This window comes from Callionymus lyra, chromosome 1 (assembly GCF_982586985.1).
Source record: "Callionymus lyra chromosome 1, fCalLyr1.hap1.1, whole genome shotgun sequence".
In the NCBI taxonomy this organism is placed as follows: domain Eukaryota; kingdom Metazoa; phylum Chordata; class Actinopteri; order Syngnathiformes; family Callionymidae; genus Callionymus; species Callionymus lyra.
Genome location: NC_141818.1, coordinates 38,650,964 through 38,672,191, shown reverse-complemented (window position 1 = coordinate 38,672,191; position 21,228 = coordinate 38,650,964). Strand labels below are relative to the sequence as shown.

General features: G+C 34.7%; 1 protein-coding gene across 1 annotated transcript; it reads right to left on the bottom strand.

Moving 5' to 3' along the window:
* Nucleotides 1-377: 377 nt before the first annotated feature.
* On the bottom strand, nucleotides 378-20,408 carry mttp (microsomal triglyceride transfer protein). Its single transcript, XM_087806608.1, has 17 exons — nucleotides 20,153-20,408; nucleotides 18,718-18,908; nucleotides 18,494-18,637; nucleotides 16,376-16,483; nucleotides 16,178-16,294; nucleotides 14,279-14,418; nucleotides 14,055-14,205; nucleotides 12,747-12,904; nucleotides 12,460-12,628; nucleotides 8,192-8,299; nucleotides 7,842-8,054; nucleotides 5,959-6,170; nucleotides 5,726-5,823; nucleotides 3,718-4,067; nucleotides 3,211-3,335; nucleotides 865-1,035; nucleotides 378-789 (listed from the first exon to the last, which is right to left on the bottom strand). The coding sequence occupies exons 1-17, from the start codon at nucleotides 20,226-20,228 to the stop codon at nucleotides 642-644; spliced, it is 2,679 nt and encodes an 892-aa protein (XP_087662734.1). The 5' UTR covers nucleotides 20,229-20,408; the 3' UTR covers nucleotides 378-641.
* Nucleotides 20,409-21,228: the final 820 nt, after the last annotated feature.

The window sequence follows — 21,228 nt, the reverse complement described above, 5'->3', positions numbered from 1 at the left end:
AAATATGACTACATGGCTTTTGTTTTATGATTTTTGTAAGTATTTATTTCCTGTGAGTACAACAAAAATATTTTGGTAAAAAGGTTTATTAAAATAAAATTATAATTTAATATAATTTTACCACATTTAATACTTGATTTCATACTACTTTTTTTTGCTTGATGCCCTCTTACAACAGCCAATGTGTAAAATGTGGTCCCATTTAAATGCCAACCCCACAACTGAGGATTATCAATACTTTATTATAATATTGTTTTAATAATACAACCTAATACACACAGCCACATAACAGCATTGCAGACAAATAAATGCAGGAACAGGGCACTTTATTTAAGAAGTTGTTTAATTCTTTACAACACTAAAAAGAACATCTTTTTGTACATTGACGCCAATTAAAAATGGGGAGTTTAAAAAAGATTCAATAAAAATATTAATCTCCTGTGTGGCTCATAAATAAATGAAAAAAAAAACATAAAAGGTACTGCAGGAACACTGGACTGCAAACAGTATGTTGTTATTTTTTCTTTTAAAGTCACAGGGATGTAAACATTGCAAGTCCACTTCCGTTCCTCTCCTGCGAGATGGTTGGTCCCTGAAAGCCTCGCAACCTGCTGAGAAATCATCCAAAGTGGATTCGTCGGCTACCAGTTGGAGTCGAAAACCCTCTTGCACATGTTGGAGTTCTCCTGATGAAGAGGGAATTCAGATCCCGGAATGTTTTGCTTCCTGCTCTTACGAGAAGCAACGTTCTTCCCGGTCGCGAGACTGTCATATTTGCTGACGGATTCGCTTGAAAATGAGACAAAAGAAAAGGAAATTCAGCACAAAAACAAAAAATCCACAACAAGGAGGTTTCAATCTCACCTGATCGGGAACGTAGATTTGTCCATCTGCATGCAAACCAGGAAGGGATATTCAGAGAACTGGACCGTGGTGATGAAGTCCAGTGAGGATTCAGTCTGGAAGCTGACCTCCACGCCAGTTCTCAGGAAGTCCAGATCCACGGTGACGTTACCGGTCACCACCATCGCTCCTCTGTCAGCACCAGGAGAACAAATATGTTTAAAAAACATGCAGCCATGTCAGCACAAATTCTATTTTCAAACCACTTGTTTCACGTCCTTCTGACACAACATAGTCATATTTTAAGAAATATGATTTCAGATCCATCTTTTTTCTATTTAAAAAAAAAAATGTTTGAAATATAATTGTACATTAATGGTATTTCTCATTACTGCTTCAAAGATATTTGATTTAAAAAATATATATAATGGTAAATAAGTGTTTGTAATTCAATCTTCCCAACTTCTGTACTGTATACATTTTTTAAATGTCTTAATACTTGTGTTTATTTTCTTGTACTACTGTTAATGGTTGCTAATATAGCAATAATTCTATCATTTATTATTTTATTTTTATTATTTCTTATTCTCATTTTATTATACTTTTAATTTTTTTATTCATTATTTCTTGTACATTTTAACATGTGTACTGTATGTTTGAATATAACGTGTATTTCCCACATGTTTGAAGAATAATACGACCTCTATATAAGGTTTGATGTATAGTTATAGTAATAAACTATAATCTACACCTGTTATAATAGCATCCTGACTATAATTGAGATAAAACCTTAAATTCAGGGACATCTTGAGACCCTTTTATAGGTTTTACTGTCAAAGAATCTACAAACTCAACGTGTAAATATTCCTGATGTAACATGCGGACAAAAACACAGCCCTGGGTCATCGTCCGGCCCGACGTCTCCGGTTTATCGCCATGTATTTGTCAGTTTGTCAGGAGCTCAGAAGGCCAGTTAAGCTCAGACTTTTAACGCGAGGAGTTTAACTCCTGTGAAACCACTCTCCAGTTCACCGTTCAAAACCACGCTGTGTCTGCCAGCCGCCCGAAAATCCAGCATCTGTCACTTTGCCCGTGCAGAAATGCCTTGGCAGAGACACCGGAGGGTTTGTTCTGAGTCTATAGTTAGACCGGGTCTATAATCAGAGTGGAAGAGGTGCAGCTATGTTGATCCATTCACCTGCCTCTGCCATTCCCGACCGCCACACACACACAAACCTTCACACACAGTCCAGGATTTCAAATAGATCTGTTTTTCCAAAAGCAATGTTTTTTCTCCCAAATCTGCTCAATTCCCTTACAAACATTGATAACTTTGTACTTTATACAGCTCTAAAATACATCACTACTTGTTTTTGTTTTTTTAGGTTGTCTATCTTTACACAAACCCTGGCATCCTGTCCAGGGTGTCCCTCGACCCAGAGCTTAGCAGCTGTAATGAACTACTACGGTTGAGTCTGTAAGTTTCACGGTACAGAGTCAAAGATGCGATATATCGTGATACATCGTGATATATCGTTTTACTGTAGGAACAAGTTATACTTTTAGTATTTTCTGACTATGTGACTCTGGTGTTGCAGAATTTACAGACCACGTGACTCTTGAAAAAGTTGGTTCATTTTCATTTGTTTTTGAAAACCAAAATATGTCCAAACATCAGCTTTACAAGCTGCTGGAGTCGACTGTATCCTCTTATCCTCAGTCATCACTGGGTTGTTGCGGGGTTTCTTTGATCCTTTAGCTGGAGTACATAATTACTGCTGCCACCTAGTGGCCGTAAATTTAATTGCAACAAAAGAATTGTGAAAGAATATATATTATCTACCCATCCATCTATATCAACTTGATTGAAATACAAACCTAGATCTATGATAAATAAAATATAATTTGAAAATAAATATATTTAGTATTGTGAAAAAATATTGCGATATAGTAGATTTAATTAAATGAATTATCTTTTTTTATATACAATGCTTTATCTTGCTGGATATTTTATGATCGTTGAAAGTACAAACTTGCATCATGTTCTGATGCCTGCGGAGCGACGACACGGTCGAGACACATTTCTTCGTCAGCTGTCGTGTATCAACTGTAACGTGTCAAATTAGAGACTCGGGCGACGTCACGGTCGCACAACCAGTGAGATAAGCGTGAAAGCAACTCCAGCACATTAGGTCAGAGGTCGCACTGATATGGCTGAACGTTGGATTCATAATGAGGACTTCGCCCTGAGATCAGACTTCGCTCTGACAAAATGCACAAAAGGTAGATTATTTATTTGAAGAATCCACGCGTGACATGGACCAGAACCACAATAAGAGTTTTTCGTTGGGGTCGGGGGGAACTGACCTGTTATTGACGCTGGTTTTGGACTCCCTGTACCAAAGACTGATCTCCATTCCTCCCGAGATGTCGATGGCTAGACCGCCTTGGAATTCTGCACCGGCCTTCAGACCAGACTGGAGCTGGATCACCTGAACACAACATGTAACTTTAACACAATGTTCCAAAGAGAATACGAGTGACTCAAAGAAAGATTACAAAGAAAATAAATCCATGAAAGTATATCAGAGATATGACAATATAAAGAAATGGAAAAAGTTTACAAAGTATATACTTTATTTTAGTACTTTGTGACCCTGGTCTGGAAAAGCGCTATACAAATAAAAATGACTTACTTACTTACTTACTTATTTACAACCCAAATGTTGAAACTATGAACTTTTGCAAATGTGTTTTTTTAAAGAATTCATTAAAAAAAAAAAACAATAATTTCATAATTTCTAATAAAAGAAGATTAGATTTTTGTTAATGGTATAATTTAATTCAATAAAAATCAAAGTTGCTTCATTTTACCTCGGAGTGATCGGTCAGCAGGATGAGACCCTTCACCACGTTCATGGGCTCCCCGGTCATGGAGAACATCTTGGACATGAGGTCACTGTAGCCTTTGAAGAACGTCACCGGCCTGAGCTGGACGTCGAAGAGCAGGGCGGACATGCCGGCGAAAGACTCCAGATCCTCCTCTCCCTCGTCGGGCGTGGCGGCGATCAGCGACTCCAGGCCCTGGGCCTCGATGGCCACCTGCAGCCCATGTAGCGTCAACCCTCGGCTCGCTCCGTAGATGTTCATGTTGCTTCTGCGCAGGATGCCCGAGCCGGAGTACAGGATGTCCAGGCTGTACGTGGAGCTGACGTCGGAAGATTCTGCAGAAACATCATTTTACTGAAGACAATCACAACTAGAGGTTTTAAACTAGGAAGAAAACAAAAGAAAATAAATGTTTATTTTTCTATTAAATGCGTGGATACTATTCCATATTATATAGGCTAGACTCTGGCGATAAGATCTAACAATACAGGGATATGATATATTGTGATACTGTAGTAACATGTGTAGTATTGTCAAGTACTTGACTCTTGACAAGGTGTAACTGCTTTCATTTGTTTTGAAACCAAAATATGTCCAAACATCAGATTTCAAATTTGCTGGAGACAACTGTATCCTCTCGTGCTCAGTCATCGCCGGGAATGTATCGGGGTTTTTTTAGCGGCAGAGGTGACGTGGTGAATGCTGCCATCTAGTGGTCGGAAGTTCAATTGCGACACAGAAATGAACAAACTGCCTAAATATTAAGGATTATATTATTAATTTTATTAAAGTATAAATCATTAGTAAGTAAGTAAGTAATTTGTATTCATATAGAGCTTTTCCAGACCAGGGTCCCAAAGCGCTTAAACAATCAAAACAATATTCACTAAAATATATACTTTAAAGGTTAATAAAAGGTTAAACTATAAGAGAAGTATGATGAAAATAAAACAAAGTAAATATATAATAAATAATTATAATAATAAATAGAAAAAGACTGTATCCTCTCGTGCTCAGTCATCGCCGGGAATGTATCGTTTTTTTAGCAGCAGAGGTCGTGGTGAATGCTGCCATCTAGCGGCCGAATGTTCAATTGCGACACAGAAATGAACAAACTGCGTAAATATTAAGGATTATATTATTCATTTTATTAAAGTATAAATCATAAGTAAGTAAGTAAGTAATTTGTATTCATATAGCACTTTTCCAGACCAGGGTCCCAAAGCGCTTAAACAATCAAAACAATACTCACTAAAATATATACTTTAAAGGTCAATAAAAGGTCTAATCATAAGAGAAGTATGATAAAAATAAAACAGGTAAATATATAATAAATGATTAAATAGAAAAAGTCTGTATCCTCTCTTGCTCAGAAATCGCCGGGAATGTATTGGGGTTTTTTTAGCGGCAGAGGTGACGTGGTGAATGCTGCCATCTAGCGGCCGGAATGTTCAATTGCGACACAGAAATGAACAAACCGCGTAAATATTAAGGATTATATTATTCATTTTATTAAAGTATAAATCATAAGTAAGTAAGTAAGTAATTTGTATTCATATAGCGCTTTTCCATACCAGGGTCACAAAGCGCTTAAACAATCAAAACAATACTCACTAAAATATATACTTATATTTATATAAATATATATATATTTATAGACAGTCAGATCAATAAAGTTCTACCTACTTTAAAGCGCAATAAAAGGTTAAACCATAAGAGAAGTGTGATAAAAATAAAACAAGTAAATATATAATCAATAATTATAATAATTAAATAAAAAAATAAATTCGACACATGTTGAATATCGATACTTTATCATGAAAAAAATGATGTTTAGGTGTATTGATATTCTCTTACACCCCTAGTGGATACATTTTTGCATCCGCCAAAGGGCAGATAAGCTTCACTTCATGCAATAAAATATTTTCAAGTAGCCACACTCTCACTTCCTTATAAAATGTTGTCTATATTAATGTGCAAGTGCATCACTTACGGGCCATGAATCCAGAATACGACGAGGAAGAGCCGACCTTGGAGAAGCGGTCGTAGTTGTGCGAGATCAAGTCCTTCATGGCTCGCTTCAGAACTTCACTGAGATCAGAGGGAGAAACACACACATTTAGAAACCAGCATTGGATTCCAACTAACTAATGTCAACCATTAAATGATGAGTAACTTCTGGACAGTCGTGTCGTTCCTCAAAGGTTGATTGACAGATGAACGCACCTGGCAGGCATCTGGAAGCGAATGATGTCCTGGATCTTGGACAGCATGTACTTGTTCATCTCGTGGGGCAGGTTGCCGATGGACAGCAGCAGGTTCTTGACCTCCACGTAGGAGGGGCCGCTGCTGAGGATGACGTCGGCGGCCGCCGCCCTCACGTTCTTCTCGTAGATGCGGCGGTTCTGGTGGTAGACCCTGTTCACCGTCTGCTTGACCTGCGGGTGGAGAACGAGTGGCTCAGGTCAACGGTCAGCTGTTGGGAACACATTGAATTGAAAATTGAAAAGGAGGGCGAAAACCCCAGATTAAATCTTTTCAAATTTTCAAAGTGAACGACCTCCCTGGCTTCCATAAATATATATGCAGTGGTGGAGGTCAACACAAGGGACTACACAAGGGATAACACAAACGCATTTGTTGTTTTGGCCTTTGGGTCACCTTGCCCCATAGACAACACACTGGATACCACAAACGCATTTGTTGTTTTGGCCTTTGGGTCACCTTGCCCCATAGACAACACACGGGATACCACAAACGCATTTGTTGTTTTGGCCTTTGGGTCACCTTGACCCATAGACAACACACGGGATACCACAAACGCATTTGTTGTTTTGGCCTTTGGGTCACCTTGACCCATAGGCAACACACTGGATACCACAAATGCATTTGTTGTTTTGGCCTTTGGGTCACCTTGACCCATAGACAACACACGGGATACCACAAACGCATTTGTTGTTTTGGCCTTTGGGTCACCTTGACCCATAGGCAACACACTGGATACCACAAACGCATTTGTTGTTTTGGCCTTTGGGTCACCTTGACCCATAGACAACACACGGGATACCACAAACGCATTTGTTGTTTTGGCCTTTGGGTCACCTTGACCCATAGACAACACACAGGATTCCACAAACACATTTGTTGTTTTGGCCTTTGGGTCACCTTGCCCCATAGGCAACACACTGGATACCACAAACGCATTTGCTGTTTTGGCCTTTGGGTCACCTTGACCCATAGACAACACACGGGATTCCACAAACGCATTTGCTGTTTTGGCCTTTGGGTCACCTTGACCCATAGACAACACACGGGATACCACAAACGCATTTGTTGTTTTGGCCTTTGGGTCACCTTGACCCATAGACAACACACAGGATTCCACAAACACATTTGTTGTTTTGGCCTTTGGGTCACCTTGACCCATAGGCAACACACGGGATACCACAAACGCATTTGTTGTTTTGGCCTTTGGGTCACCTTGCCCCATAGACAACACAAGGGATACCACAAACGCATTTGTTGTTTTGGCCTTTGGGTCAACTTGCCCCATAGACAACTGACGGGATTCCGAAAACGCATTTGTTGTTTTGGCCTTTGGGTCACCTTGACCCATAGACAACACACGGGATACCACAAGCGCATTTGTTGTTAATTTAAAAATGAATTTAAACAATTTGTTTTAAATACCAATTAAGATCCGTGTGAAATTAAAATAGGCTTCATTTTCAATCAATTATATACCATTTTTAAAACATGTTGATACCCAGAATGTCAGCTCCTTTCCAAGAAACATCTTAAGACATATTAAGTATATATTTTATTGAGTATTATTTTGATTGTTTAAGCGCTTTGTGACCCTGGTCTGGAAAAGCTCTATATAAATATAAATTACTTACTTACTTACTCCTTTGGAAACATAAGATTGGAGTTTCTTTTTCAAATTTCAACTAAGTATTATATATAGATATTTAGTCGTAAATAATAACGTTCATCTTTTCCATTCATCTGTGTTTGTGTCTCCCAGCGTGGGGGGGGGGGGTCGTTGGAAATTGTGGCAGCCGGGGTTTTGTTTACAACAACACTCGCTTCTGTCCCTGACAGCGTACCTCGTCCGTCATGAGCTCGGTGTCGTATCTCTGCAGCGCCGTCAGGGCGATGGTGTTGAAAGCTCCGACCTCTGACTCGGCATATTTGGTGAAGATGGGAATGGCCTCGGGGAGTAGGGAGTTCTTCAGAGCCAGGAGGTACATCTGGACTTCCGAGTCCTCCTTTGTGCTGTCGGGACCTTTGAGGATCATCTTCTTCACCTCGGTCACCGTCTGCCGGGGGGGGGGGACATCCAAAATCATTCAGGGTTTCATTCAAGAGTCATCTTGAAAGTAAGTAACATTAAATTACACATTAATTATGCATCTATTCAACATAATAAAGAATAACCGGTAGAAGAATGACTGACCGGTGAGTTGCAGCCTCCTTTCTGGCAAAGTTTGTGCACCAGAGCACCCATGATGATCACCACGGACTCCTTGATGTCACTGCTGCCAATCTTGCCTTTATAGATGTCCTGAAAAATAAGATCTTTAAATGTTAAAAGATATACATTTACTTTATAGATGTCCTGAAAAATAAGATCTTTAAATGTTAAAAAATGTAAATTTTAACTTCCCTCGAGACCCGCAAATATTGTTCTGGACATTTATTGTGAATTTAACAGTTAAAATGTTAAAATTTAAGCAAGTTTTTTTAATTTAAATAATTTAATTCCATGTTTTTTTTTGTATTGAAAGGTTTAATTAATGATTTTTTAAATAATTTATTTAAAAAAAAAAAATAGAATATTTTTTAAATGAATAAAAAAGGTTATACACATATAGAGATTAATATTCTCATTTCAATAATTAAAAATAATCTAATAATTTCAATTTCTACATCCAATTTTTCATTTTAAATTCCATATAAATACAATATATTGCGCTATAATAGCAGCATTTAATGCATTTAATATACAACAAGGATTATAACATATTAAATTTATCAAAATGTATTTCTAATTGTTAAAATTAAAATATACATTTCTATGTTTTAAATTTATTTTGAAAGAATTCGTAGACTTGAAAAACAAATCAATTTTTCAGAAAATGTAAACGTTAAATGAAATCATTCAATATTCTTATAGCTCATTCCAATAATTCAAAATAATCCAATAATTTCAATTTTTACATTCAATTTTTCATTTTAAATACAATATAAATAAAATATATTGCACTATTTAAAGCAGCATTTAATGCATTTAATATAAAACATGGATTAAAACATATTAAATGTATCAAAATGTATTTTTAATTGTTAAAATTAAAATATACATTTCTATGTTTTAAATTTATTTTGAAAGAATTCGTAGACTTAAAAATCAAATCAATTTTTCCAAAAATGTAAAGGTTAAATTAAATCATTCAATATTCTTATAGCTCATTCCAATAATTCAAAATAATCCAAAAATTTAAATTTCTACATTCAATTTTTCATTTTAAATACAATATATTGCACTATTTAAAGCAGCATTTAATATAAAAGGCTATGGATTAAAAACATATTAAATTTATCAAAATGTATTTTTAATTGTTAAAATTAAAATATACATTTCTATGTTTTAAATTGATTTTGAAAGAATTCGTAGACTTGAAAAACAAATCAATTTTTCAGAAAATGTAAACGTTAAATTAAATCATTCAATATTCTTATAGCTCATTCCAATAATTCAAAATAATCCAATAATTTAAATTTCTACATTCAATTTTTCATTTTAAATACAATATATTGCACTATTTAAAGCAGCATTTAATATAAAAGGCTATGGATTAATAACATATAAAATCTATCAAAATGTATTTTTAATTGTTAAAATTAAAATATACATTTCTATGTTTTAAATTTATTTTGAAAGAATTCGTAGACTTAAAAATCAAATCAATTTTTCAGAAAATGTAAACGTTAAATTAAATCATTCAATATTCTTATAGCTCATTCCAATAATTCAAAATAATCCAATAATTTCAATTTTTACATTCAATTTTTCATTTTAAATACAATATAAATACAATATATTGTACTATTTAAAGCAGCATTTAATGCATTTAATATAAAAGGCTATGGATTAAAACATATTCAATTTATCAAATGTATTTTTAATTGTTAAAATTTAAATTTAAATTTCTATGTTTTAAATTGATTTTGAAAGAATTCGTAGACTTAAAAATCAAATCAATTTTTCAAAAAATGTAAACGTTAAATGAAATCATTCAATATTCTTATAGCTCATTCCAATAATTCAAAATAATCTAATAATTTATATTTCTACATTCAATTTTTCATTTTAAATACAATATATTGCACTATTTAAAGCAGCATTTAATGCATTTAATATAAAAGGCTATGGATTAAAAACATATTAAATTTATCAAATGTATTTTTAATTGTTAAAATTAAAATATACATTTCTATGTTTTACATTTATTTTGAAAGAATTCGTAGACTTGAAAAACAAATCAATTTTTCAGAAAATGTAAACGTTAAATTAAATCATTCAATATTCTTATAGCTCATTCCAATAATTCAAAATAATCCAATAATTTCAATTTTTACATTCAATTTTTCATTTTAAATACAATATAAATAAAATATATTGCACTATTTAAAGCAGCATTTAATGCATTTAATATAAAACATGGATTAAAACATATTAAATGTATCAAAATGTATTTTTAATTGTTAAAATTAAAATATACATTTCTATGTTTTAAATTTATTTTGAAAGAATTCGTAGACTTAAAAATCAAATCAATTTTTCCAAAAATGTAAAGGTTAAATTAAATCATTCAATATTCTTATAGCTCATTCCAATAATTCAAAATAATCCAAAAATTTAAATTTCTACATTCAATATTTCATTTTAAATACAATATATTGCACTATTTAAAGCAGCATTTAATATAAAAGGCTATGGATTAATAACATATAAAATCTATCAAAATGTATTTTTAATTGTTAAAATTAAAATATACATTTCTATGTTTTAAATTTATTTTGAAAGAATTCGTAGACTTAAAAATCAAATCAATTTTTCAGAAAATGTAAACGTTAAATTAAATCATTCAATATTCTTATAGCTCATTCCAATAATTCAAAATAATCCAATAATTTCAATTTTTACATTCAATTTTTCATTTTAAATACAATATAAATACAATATATTGTACTATTTAAAGCAGCATTTAATGCATTTAATATAAAAGGCTATGGATTAAAACATATTCAATTTATCAAATGTATTTTTAATTGTTAAAATTTAAATTTAAATTTCTATGTTTTAAATTGATTTTGAAAGAATTCGTAGACTTAAAAATCAAATCAATTTTTCAAAAAATGTAAACGTTAAATGAAATCATTCAATATTCTTATAGCTCATTCCAATAATTCAAAATAATCTAATAATTTATATTTCTACATTCAATTTTTCATTTTAAATACAATATATTGCACTATTTAAAGCAGCATTTAATGCATTTAATATAAAAGGCTATGGATTAAAAACATATTAAATTTATCAAATGTATTTTTAATTGTTAAAATTAAAATATACATTTCTATGTTTTACATTTATTTTGAAAGAATTCGTAGACTTGAAAAACAAATCAATTTTTCAGAAAATGTAAACGTTAAATTAAATCATTCAATATTCTTATAGCTCATTCCAATAATTCAAAATAATCCAATAATTTCAATTTTTACATTCAATTTTTCATTTTAAATACAATATAAATACAATATATTGCACTATTTAAAGCAGCATTTAATGCATTTAATATAAAAGGCTATGGATTAAAAACATATTAAATCTATCAAAATGTATTTTTAATTGTTAAAATTAAAATTTACATTTCTATGTTTTAAATTGATTTTGAAAGAATTCGTAGACTTAAAAAACAAATCAATTTTTCAGAAAATGTAAACGTTAAATTAAATCATTCAATATTCTTATAGCTCATTCCAATAATTCAAAATAATCCAATAATTCCAATTTCTACATTCAATTTTTCATTTTAAATACAATATAAATACAATATATTGCACTATTTAAAGCAGCATTTAATGCATTTAATATAAAACATGGATTAAAACATATTAAATGTATCAAAATGTATTTTTAATTGTCAAAATTAAAATATACATTTCTATGTTTTAAATTTATTTTGAAAGAATTCGTAGACTTAAAAAACAAATCAATTTTTCCAAAAATGTAAACGTTAAATTAAATCATTCAATATTCTTATAGCTCATTCCAATAATTCAAAATAATCCAATAATTTAAATTCCTACATTCAATTTTTCATTTTAAATACAATATATTGCACTATTTAAAGCAGCATTTAATGCATTTAATATAAAACATGGATTAAAACATATTAAATGTATCAAAATGTATTTTTAATTGTTAAAATTAAAATATACATTTCTATGTTTTAAATTTATTTTGAAAGAATTCGTAGACTTAAAAATCCAATCAATTTTTCGAAAAATGTAAAGGTTAAATTAAATCATTCAATATTCTTATAGCTCTGATATACTTCAACAAGGCATCATTTAAAAGTTTTAAAATCCTCATTATTATAAGGAATAAAAGATAGTAAAACGTAAAGCCGTCGGCATGTTTTGATTGTGATTCACCATCAGGGCCTGCAGCATCCTCTCGTTGGGATGGGATGCGAAGCCACAAGCGTAGAGGAACCTCTCCTGCAGCACGAGGCCGCTGGCATCGGTGAAGTTCAGAAATTCTAGCATGGCATCCAAAGACGCCGGAGTCTGCGAGGACGTCACCGCGTCCACCGCTTGAGGTCTTGAGACGGTTAAAAAACAAACACACAGTGAGTCGAACACGACACGACCATCGAGATGACAGAGTGACAACGTCAGTGCGAGGCGGAGTAAGATATAGGAAAGCGGAGTCTTCTTACAGAGTTGTCTTACTGGCACTTTTCAACACTTTGAGGATCTCGCTTTTGGACGCCTTCCTAATGTTCTGGATCAGGGCCAGGAAGCTGCGTGGAGCCGTGGCCTTGGACAGACCGGCGGGCTCCAGATGCCTCTGGTGGGTCTGCCAGAGCTGGAATAGCTGCGACACAAAATATAAGGAGACACTGTGGAATGAGGCGTCAAACGGGCCATTTTCGGGCACATGAGGTGATACTCTGAGTGCTGGTCTAGTAAGAGACTCCATATTTGTACTGGGTCAGATGCTCAAACCTTTGTGTTGTCCCAGGGTCAAAGTGAACGACCTCCCTGGCTTCCATAAATACTTATGCAGTGGTGGAGGTCAACACAAGGGACTACACAAGGGATACCACAAATGCATTTGTTGTTTTGGCCTTTGGGTCACCTTGACCCATAGACAACACACGGGATACCACAAACGCATTTTTTTTATTTTGGCCTTTGAGTCACCTTGACCCATAGACAACACACGGGATACCACAAACGCATTTGTTATTTTGGCCTTTGGGTCACCTTGACCCATAGACAATACAAGGAATACCACAAACGCATTTGTTTCCCGGCCTTGGGATCACCTTGACCCTGAGATATTTTAACTTGTTTAAATAAGGACATTTATTTGAAGTTGAAATACCATCCCTCTCAATGGTCAGTAACAGAGACCTGAAAAAGCTCCCCTAATGCTTTGCCGCCCAGCCAACCGATCACAGCTGTCGATTCACTTTTGAAATACAAAATGATGTAGAGATAAAGTAAAGTATTGCGGCGAACAATAAGCTGTCACTAAATAAAGTAGCTATAGAAAGCCATCATGTATATATATATACTTTTAATCTATATACACCACTCTGCTATGTTTTTTAAACGGTTGCCAAGCAACGGAATTTTGTTGCCAGTTTTTCAATGCTGTGTTCTTCTGTTCAAGGCCAAGTCTAAAGTCATGAGAGTTCCATAAGTAAAGTGGGTGAGTGTGACTGCATTTCTTTTATTTAAACGTATGTATTTAAATATGTACTGTAGTACAGTGTGCAAAAAAAACATGAAAAAATGAAACCGCTACACGGTGAGTGAAATAAGAAATAATTCAAATGTTTATTTGCTGTAAATATAGGTTCTTCTTTTCATATTTCCTTTACCAGTATCAGTTACACTATCTTTTATAAGGGAACTCTATGATATTTCGTAAATGCAATCGTTTTAATTTCTGTTTCTCAAGTGTCACCATCTAACAACACACCTCGTCTACAATAACACGAACATGATCCACTCACCGATGGACAACCTTTACACGGGGTCGTGACCTTCTCGGCGATGATCCCAACAGCTGCCAGTTTCTCATCGATGGACTGGATCACGGCCGGGACGTCTTTCCCATGAGCCCCCGGGGGAGCGGCGCCGGTGTCGCGCAGATTCAGAGTTTGTCTGAGGACAAAAAAAAAAAAAAATAGTGAGCGTGACGTCGTCCACACTGTGAAGGTCAGGGGTCGTTTCAGACCTGGACACGACTTTAACGGCCGTGGATCTGTGAGTGTTGACGGAGAGAAGGTGGTTTTCCTCGGAGGCGGCGGATCGGATGAATCCATCTTCCAGCTCGAACGTAGTGACGGAACTGGACTTCTTGGTCACGCCGAGCACCTGCGCAGGTACAAATGAAGCTTTTAGCTATATATCCATCTATCTATCCATCCATCCATCCACCTAACTATCCATCCACGAATCCATCCACCTAACTATCTATCCACGTATCCATCTATCTATCTATCTATCTATCTATCTATCTATCTATCTATCTATCTATCTATCTATCTATCTATCTATCTATCTATCTATCTATCCATCAATCTATCCATCCATCCATCAATCTATCCATCCATCTATCCATCTATCCATCTATCCATCTATCCATCTATCCATCTATCCATCCATCAATCTATCTATCCATCCACCTAACTATCTATCCATCCACCTAACTATCTATCCATCCATCCATCTATCCATCCACCTAACTATCTATCCATCCATCCATCTATCCATCCACCTAACTATCTATCCATGTATCCATCTATCCATCCATCCATCCATGTATCCATCTTTCCATGTATCTATCTATCTATCTATCTATCTATCTATCTATCTATCTATCTATCTATCTATCTATCTATCTATCTATCTATCTATCTATCTATCTATCTATCTATCTATCTATCTATCTATCTATCTATCTATCTATCTATCTATCCACCTAACTATCTATCCATCCATCCATCTATCCATCCACCTAACTATCTATCCATGTATCCATGTATCCATCCATCCATCCATCTATCTATCCATCTACCTTTCTATCCATCCATCTATCTACCTATCTATCTATCTACCTTTCTATCCATCTATCTACCTTTCTATCCATCTATCTACCTTTCTATCCATCTATCTATCTATCTATCTATCTATCTATCTATCTATCTATCTATCTATCTATCTATCTATCTATCTATCTATCTATCTATCTATCTATCTATCTTTCTATCCATCCATCCATCCATCTATCTATCCATCTATCCATCTATCCATCTATCCATCTATCCATCTATCCATCTATCCATCTATCTATCCATCTATCTATCCATCTATCTATCTATCCATCCATCTAACTATCTATCCATGTATCCATGTATCCATGTATCCATCTATCCATATATCCATCTATCTATCTATCCATCTATCCATCTATCCATCTATCCAACTATCCATCTATCCATCTATCCATCTATCTACAATACTCTATTGATATTCAACAGCATTGTCTTCATTAAATCAATTTTTTATTTTTTTTTATTTTATCTTACCAGTTATTTTTTGGTTTATAAATATATTTAGAATTGTTTTGATTGTTTAAGCACTTTGTGACCCTAGTCTGGTAAAGTGCTCTATAAATATAAATTACTAACATATTAATAAAATACGTTTTTTTTTTAAATTTACAGTTGACGTTCAATTATTCATGGGGTTCTTTCATGTCTGTGTTGCAATTAAACTTCCAGCCGCTAGATGGCAGCATTTCGTCCTCCGCAGCCACATGAACAATGGTATACTGGCAATGACTGGGGACGAGAGGATACAGTCGACTCCAGCTGCTTTTAAAGCTGATGTTTGGACATGTTTTGGTTTCAAAACAAATGAAAGCAGTTACGACTTCATCAAGAGTCATGTGGTCTGTGAATTAGACAGAGTCAAGTACTCGACAATACTACAAATATATCCTTGTTACTACAGTATCACAATATATCGATTGTCACCGCTGTATCATGATACGTATAGTATCAACAGATTCATGCAAATCCACACCACTAGTTAGTAGGTCTTTGTTAAATACCGGAGCCGCTCCACATACCTGGCTGTGTGTGGTGAATCCACTCTCAGGTGTCCGGCACGAGTCCAGGATCTTGGTTCTTGTAACTTCGCCTTTTGTCGTCTTGTAGTCGACGGTGCATCTTCCGGACACATCGTTCTGTTTCCATGGTTTCACTTTCAGTTTTTATTCATCGGGTACTTATTCCATCGTTCGGAGTCGGGGGTTCGAGGGACTTACCTCGATGACCTTCCCGTTATGGAGCTGGAACTGCAGTAAACTGGCCACGCCTCTTTTCAGGTTCTTCACCAACGCTGGCTCCGCCCAGTAGCTGTAAAAGGCCTTTGCCTGAAAAAAGAAAAAGATACATTTGCTTGAAAAAAAGATTTCATTGTGGACGGCCAAGTCATTTTATGAGTCCCGTTGAGTATTGTCCCGATTTAATAGCAGATGACTGTTCAAGATAACAAAGTGTATACATTTCCAAGCACACAGCAAAAGACCGACTCACAGTCCGCACGTGACACGTGGACAAGCTTTGAAAATGACATCCTCACACTGCGACTCCTGAAAGGAATGCCATTTATTTATGGCACCTCATCACAATATCAGCCAGAACCTCCGCAAATAGACGATCCAAAGCTACACTGCGAGTGTTTTTCCTATCGGTGTATAAATATCTTCAGACAGCAAGGTAAACACTTTATCCCCTTTCACAGCATCAGATGGATCATTCCTTCTCGAATTAACTCCGGTGGACCAACATCAATCCCCCCGTCAGGGATCAGTTTAATACTTAGAGTAAGATAAGTTACCGTCAGTGTAACAGATGACTAAATGGTTTTTATTGCTACATGGAGAATATCGTGGTGGAACGTCATGAGAAAAACTTTTTGAGGAAGATATTGTGTCACTTAAAAAAATATATATTAAAAACTGTGCCTCATGTCTTTATGTCAGAGCTACTGTGTTTAAAACTAACATTATGATTGACCAATAAAGGTTTTAGAAAATATTAATTTCAGCAGTATTTTTTTGACGATACTATATCGGTACACAACATTTTGTGATGTCAAATCATCTTTACTTTTTTTTTTAGACCATAGTTATTCAATAGTTTATAGTTCAATATAGTGTATACAATTTAAATATTTTTTTTACTTATAATTAATATGCAAATATTTATTCCAGAACCCTGTGATGACTGAGAACGAGAGGATACAGTCGACTATAGCAGCTTTTAGAGCTGACTTTTGAACATATTTTGGTTTTAAAACAAAGCAATTATGAATTCTTCAAGAGTCATGTGGTCTGTAAATTCTGCAACACCAGAGTCAAGTACACGACAATACTACAAATACATACTTGTTCCTACAGTATTATAATATATTATATTGTTGCTTCCGTATCGGGATACATATCGTATCGCCAGACTTTTGCAAATATACACTTTTCTCTCACTCTTGTTGTGTCTCTTTCGTCACAAACCTCCGCCTATTCTCCTCTGCCTGCACTCTCTTCTTCACTTCCCTTGTAGTACTTAAACGTATGTGTTTTTACTCCCTTTATTATCTTTCTTGCTGATCTCACTCATATTCAAACCTCTTGTCTCCCTCTTTGTACTCCGGTTCTCCTCACTCTCACTACATATAAATGTTACTGAATAAACATCATAAAAGCCTTAAATGAAAAATAAGAAGATCTACATCTATTAGATTATTATATACATAAACTCTATAATTATGTTTCATCTAAACACAATATCAAGTGTGTAAATCCAGTATGTATTAAATATGATTATAGTCAAAGTAAGCCAAGTTTATATTGATAAAGATAATTTTAATCAACGATATGATGAATAATAACAGGAGAAAATCGTATTAGTCTTTATTTTACTCAAATACATTTTTTTTTAAAGAATATTACATATTTCAACAACTGGAACTTCAAACAACTTCTGTAACGTTTGCTCACTTGCTGACTCTTTGTACCCGCCGACCTCCTCACACACACACACACACACACAAACATTCACACACTTATCTGCCTGACTGTACTCTGACAACATCATCACCTCCACACATCCATCATATACTCTACTTCTGGTTCGCTTACGACTCCGAGTGTATCACTTGAGATTATAAATAGTTTGATATGGAGCAGTTTTTGCTTTGAACGTTGCCACTGTACATTCCTATAACTCCTTAATACAGCTAGTCAAAATGTTATTTATGCTCCTATATATGATATCAAAATAACATTTCTATGAAGTTTAGTTTTTAATGGTGTTAAATGAAAACCTAGGGGTACAATTAAACAGAAAAAGAACTACATGCAATTGAGAATAATGATGCTTACCTTTCCATTTTTGAGATGCACGAAGAAAGGTTTTGTCAAAGCAGCGAGTCTGGATCTGCCGAGGAGACTCTCGGTGGTGGATCCGTGGAGAAGATCGTCCTTCCCTGAGCGAGGAGGTGTGGGGTCGACTTTAACATTGGAGATCTGTCCATCACACAGAGTTGAGACAAAGTTGTGTTTACAGATGTTTTTTTAGGGGGGGCTGCAATAGTGCAGCAACATACCTGCAGCTGGATCAGTTGTTCGTCTTCATTGCTGGGGTCTCTCCACGCAAGGTTGACGGCCACGTCGCTGGAGATCTTGTAGCCCGAACCGCCCTTTCTCGACCCCCAGGCCGAGTCCACCAGAACCTCTGTGGTGTAACTGAATTTGTACAGCTGGTCGTTTTTGAGTCGGGGTCCTGTTGCTGCTCCACCTGAAGTAACACAGCAGTTGATTAGAAACACATGCAAGAGTCAGTAACTTAAATAACGGGAATAATTCACATTTACTACTAATTTCTTCTTATTTCCCATGATCTTGATATGTCAACAGATTTTTATCTGATAATGTGTTTTTTGTCCGTGCGCTCTGGCGCACCCTAGCGGTGGACGGATTGAACTAAAACAACTGAAAGAAAACCAAAACGGTAGAATTACAAATATTTTTTATTCGATTATGGATCAAACTCGGTGTCTGTGTTTTTGAGTCAAATCGAGACAAGATAAGAAAACAACAACGACTACAACAACACCTATTTTAAGTATTATAATCTAATAACAGTGTATTTGCAAAATGATAATTTACAGATAAAAAATACAGATATTAAATACAGATAAAAAGCAAACTCAATTTCAAAATAGCTTATTTTTGTCAATAGAATAACGACATGATTGTAACTGTTGAAAACATGTATATGTAGAAAACATATTTAATATTAAAATAGTAATAACAACGTTAAAATACGTTTAAATATAGAGAGAGGAGTTTCTTTAATGTACATTGTTTGTTGTTCCTATTTGTTCCCTCTCTATTTTCTTATACATTTTTTTTAAATTTTGTATTCAAATAAACCCAACAGGGACTGTATTGTACAATGTGCTTGTGTTTGACCAACAATTAAATTAAACAACTAAATAAAAATAGATTAAATGAATTAAAAATAAAAGTGCAATGAGATCAATAATCATAAAATCTACATAACGTCAGAGCTGATAAGAATTTACTTTCTATAATTTAAAATGAATGGGATTAAATGTAGAAAATATTTTGTATAAATCAAAAGCAAGTGGTTTATCATACTGTTTTTTTTTATATTTAATTTATTAATAGGACAATTTTAGTTAATAATAGATCACATTTAAGACCAGGGCTCGCGGGGCGTGTTCCAACCGAGAAAAGATAAACTATCAGGACCATTAATGACAAGATACGAGGGAAGAGAGACTGACGTGTCAGTGTCTGATTTCATCGCGTCATTTACATACTTCATTTTGACATAAATACAACCATTCCTATTGTTTTTTATAAATAATAATTTAAAGACTTAAATGTTGTTTTATAGCAACGTAGGATGCAAAACACTTTGAATAATTTCACTTCCACTACAAACCTCCACTCACCGAAATGAATGAGTATTTGTAATTATTTGAAGGATAATAATAATAATAATAGAGTTACCTTTGGCAGTCACGCACGCGGCCGCGCACAGCAGCAGGACAGCGGTCCACATCTCGCCTCCTCTCAGAAGCTGCATCACCGGCTCTCGCTCGCAGAAGTAACAGCAAGAGTGGCCAAAAAAAACAGAAAGAAAAGAACGACTAGAACTAACCCCCTGGTCTGGCCTAATCCGTTTTATCGTGTGGGGAGGGCAGACTCCAAACTCCACGCTTAAGTACTAAGTACGAGGAAAAAGTAGCGAATCATTAACCAGACGCGCAGAGATTTGACTTATATTGACGAGCGGCGGCTTTACCTTTCCAAAATGGCGCTCAAGTGACGACACCGTGAGGTCAGGTGACGCCATGATGAGGTCACTCCAATGATTAAATCGATTGTCGAGAGAAAAGTGGATTAAAGGCAGATAACGGAACACAGAGTGGGATTCACACGCTTAGAAAATGTTCTATTTTCTATCCCTAATGGCGACTCAGTTTTTATGTTAGACCACCTTGTTTAGGTTTTTCTCTGCATGAACAGACCTCACTTTGTGATCCGGGTCACCCTCCCTCGCCCTCTCATGTTACCGCCTCTCTTTGGATCAATTGTTTGTCACTGATCCGACTAAAATGTTCCATAACTTGTATGGTTTGAATTGTGTGTTTTCATGTCTCGTTTTAATTGTCACTCCATCATGGTTTTAAATATTTACTTTTACTTATTTGTTTCAAAAAATATGTTCACAAACATCCAGGACAACAACACAAGGATTTATTAATATATTTTATTATATATAAATGTGCTTCAATAACTCAGAATACTTATTTTAAATTTTTAAATTTGAACAATTTAAGTAAGTAAGTAAGTAATTTATATCTATAAAGCGCTTTTCTAGACCAGGGTCACAAAGTGCTTAAACAATCCAAAAAAAATACTCAATAAATATATACTAAAAAGAACAAGATAACGCAGAGAAAAACACAGTAGCATAAAATAAATGTATTAACTCGAATACAAGTTAATGCACTTTTTTAAAACCCTTGTGTTATCTCAGGGTCAAGGTGACCTGAAGGCCTGAAAACAAATGGGTTTGTGGC